This window comes from Condylura cristata, unplaced genomic scaffold, assembly GCF_000260355.1.
Source record: "Condylura cristata isolate star-nosed mole 26May11 unplaced genomic scaffold, ConCri1.0 scaffold00032, whole genome shotgun sequence".
Lineage (NCBI taxonomy): Eukaryota > Metazoa > Chordata > Mammalia > Eulipotyphla > Talpidae > Condylura > Condylura cristata.
Window position 1 is genome coordinate 19,350,218 of NW_004567133.1, and position 1,410 is coordinate 19,351,627.

A 1,410-nucleotide genomic window follows, 5' to 3' on the forward strand; every position below is an offset into this window, starting at 1 on the left:
GCCGGTCCGCGCCCAGCTTTCCGGAGGGCTCATGGCCAGCCGCGGTGTGCCCCTGGGCGGGAGTCCTCACTCCTCCGCTCAGTTTCCTCCCCTTGGGGGGACTTAGGGAGACGCCCCTGAGGCACACGCACCCTGTGCCTGGGGGGGGCGTGCCACCCAGCAGCCTCTCCTCATGCCCACCGCCCCTCCAAACAGGTGGCGAAGAATTCTCCCGCCAAGACCTTTGCCAGCGCCACCTTCAGCTCCCTCCTGGACGTGTTTCTGTCAACCACCGTGTTTCTGATTCTCTCCACCACCTGCTTCCTGAAGTATGGGGCCGCCAGCACGCCGCCCCCACCCGCAGCCCTTGGGGTCTTCGGGGCGGCCCTGCTGCTGGAGGTGCTGACCCTCGTTGTCTCCATCAGGTGAGCCGCCCACAGGCGCCAGCCCTTGACCTGTAGCGCCCTCTGCTGGCCGGTCTGGGGCCGGTGCGCTTCCTCCCTCCCCGGGGACAGAGCCTGGCCCCAGGCCAGTGCCTTCAGCAGCCCAGTGCCCTGGGGGTCCCTGCGCCTCCCACCTTGTGTTGGAAAGAAGGAAGAGAGGGAATAAGGTGGTGAGGAAAAGTCAGGCGATGGAGCGGGAGCTGCCCACGGGGCCCCTCAGCTGCCAGGGCAGAGCCGCTGGCTGGGAGCACGGGTGTGGCGTCTCCAGGAGCCAGCCGCAGGGCCTCTGAGCTCGGCGAGGCAGCGGAGTAGCTGACAGGTGGGGGCTGGGCTGTGTCTGCCACCACGGTGTCACCGCAGCTCGTAACCGAGACGCTGTTGAGTCTCGGTTGACCGCGGGCCCTTGGGCCTGTCCAGCCTGATGTTGGGGTTCAGCCTGCCATCCCGCACAGGCTCACAGCTGCCCGTGCAGTGCTCACAGGACGAGAGGCACAGACGGCCCTGCTGACCCCCGTCTCGCCGGGCCCCCAGCCCAGCCTGGCCCTGTCACGCCCCGTCTCTGTCCCCTGCTCCCACGTGGGGCCTGGCTCTTAGGCTGAGGGTCGGAGCGCCCACGACCTTCAGTGGACGTGTGGGGTCGGACACCCCCTGTCACACAGGACACCTGCAGTCCCCGGCGCCCAGCCCAGGCCCCTGCCCGGCCCGCCGGTCTCCCCCCGCCGCTGCTCTCCACCCGCGGCTCTCACCTCCTCTGGCGCCTTCACTGTGCCCCAGGCCATCAGCGGGCAGAGGGCTCCCCAAGCTCGCGGTCCTGGGGCTCCTGGCACAGGCTCCGTCTGGCTGTGGCCTCCTGGGCCTTGACCCCCGGCTCGTCTGCCTTTGAGCATATTTGTGGTCATCCTTGGAAATGGTCCAGGGACCCCACTACTGGGGGTGCATCGGGAGACTGGGGCCCGGGAGGGACACCCCGGCCGGGGCGGGGCGGCGG

The 1,410-nt window shown here is 69.4% G+C and overlaps 1 protein-coding gene across 1 annotated transcript in view; it reads left to right on the top strand.

The window, feature by feature from the left end:
- The window catches only part of ADCY9 (adenylate cyclase 9), an 82,154-nt gene that overhangs the window by 50,853 nt on the left and 29,891 nt on the right, over positions 1-1,410 (top strand). Inside the window, exons 6-7 of the mRNA XM_004691783.2 lie at positions 196-404; positions 875-998. Of these exons, the coding sequence (XP_004691840.2) occupies positions 196-404; positions 875-998 (333 nt within the window). The remainder of the gene's footprint in view (positions 1-195; positions 405-874; positions 999-1,410) is intronic.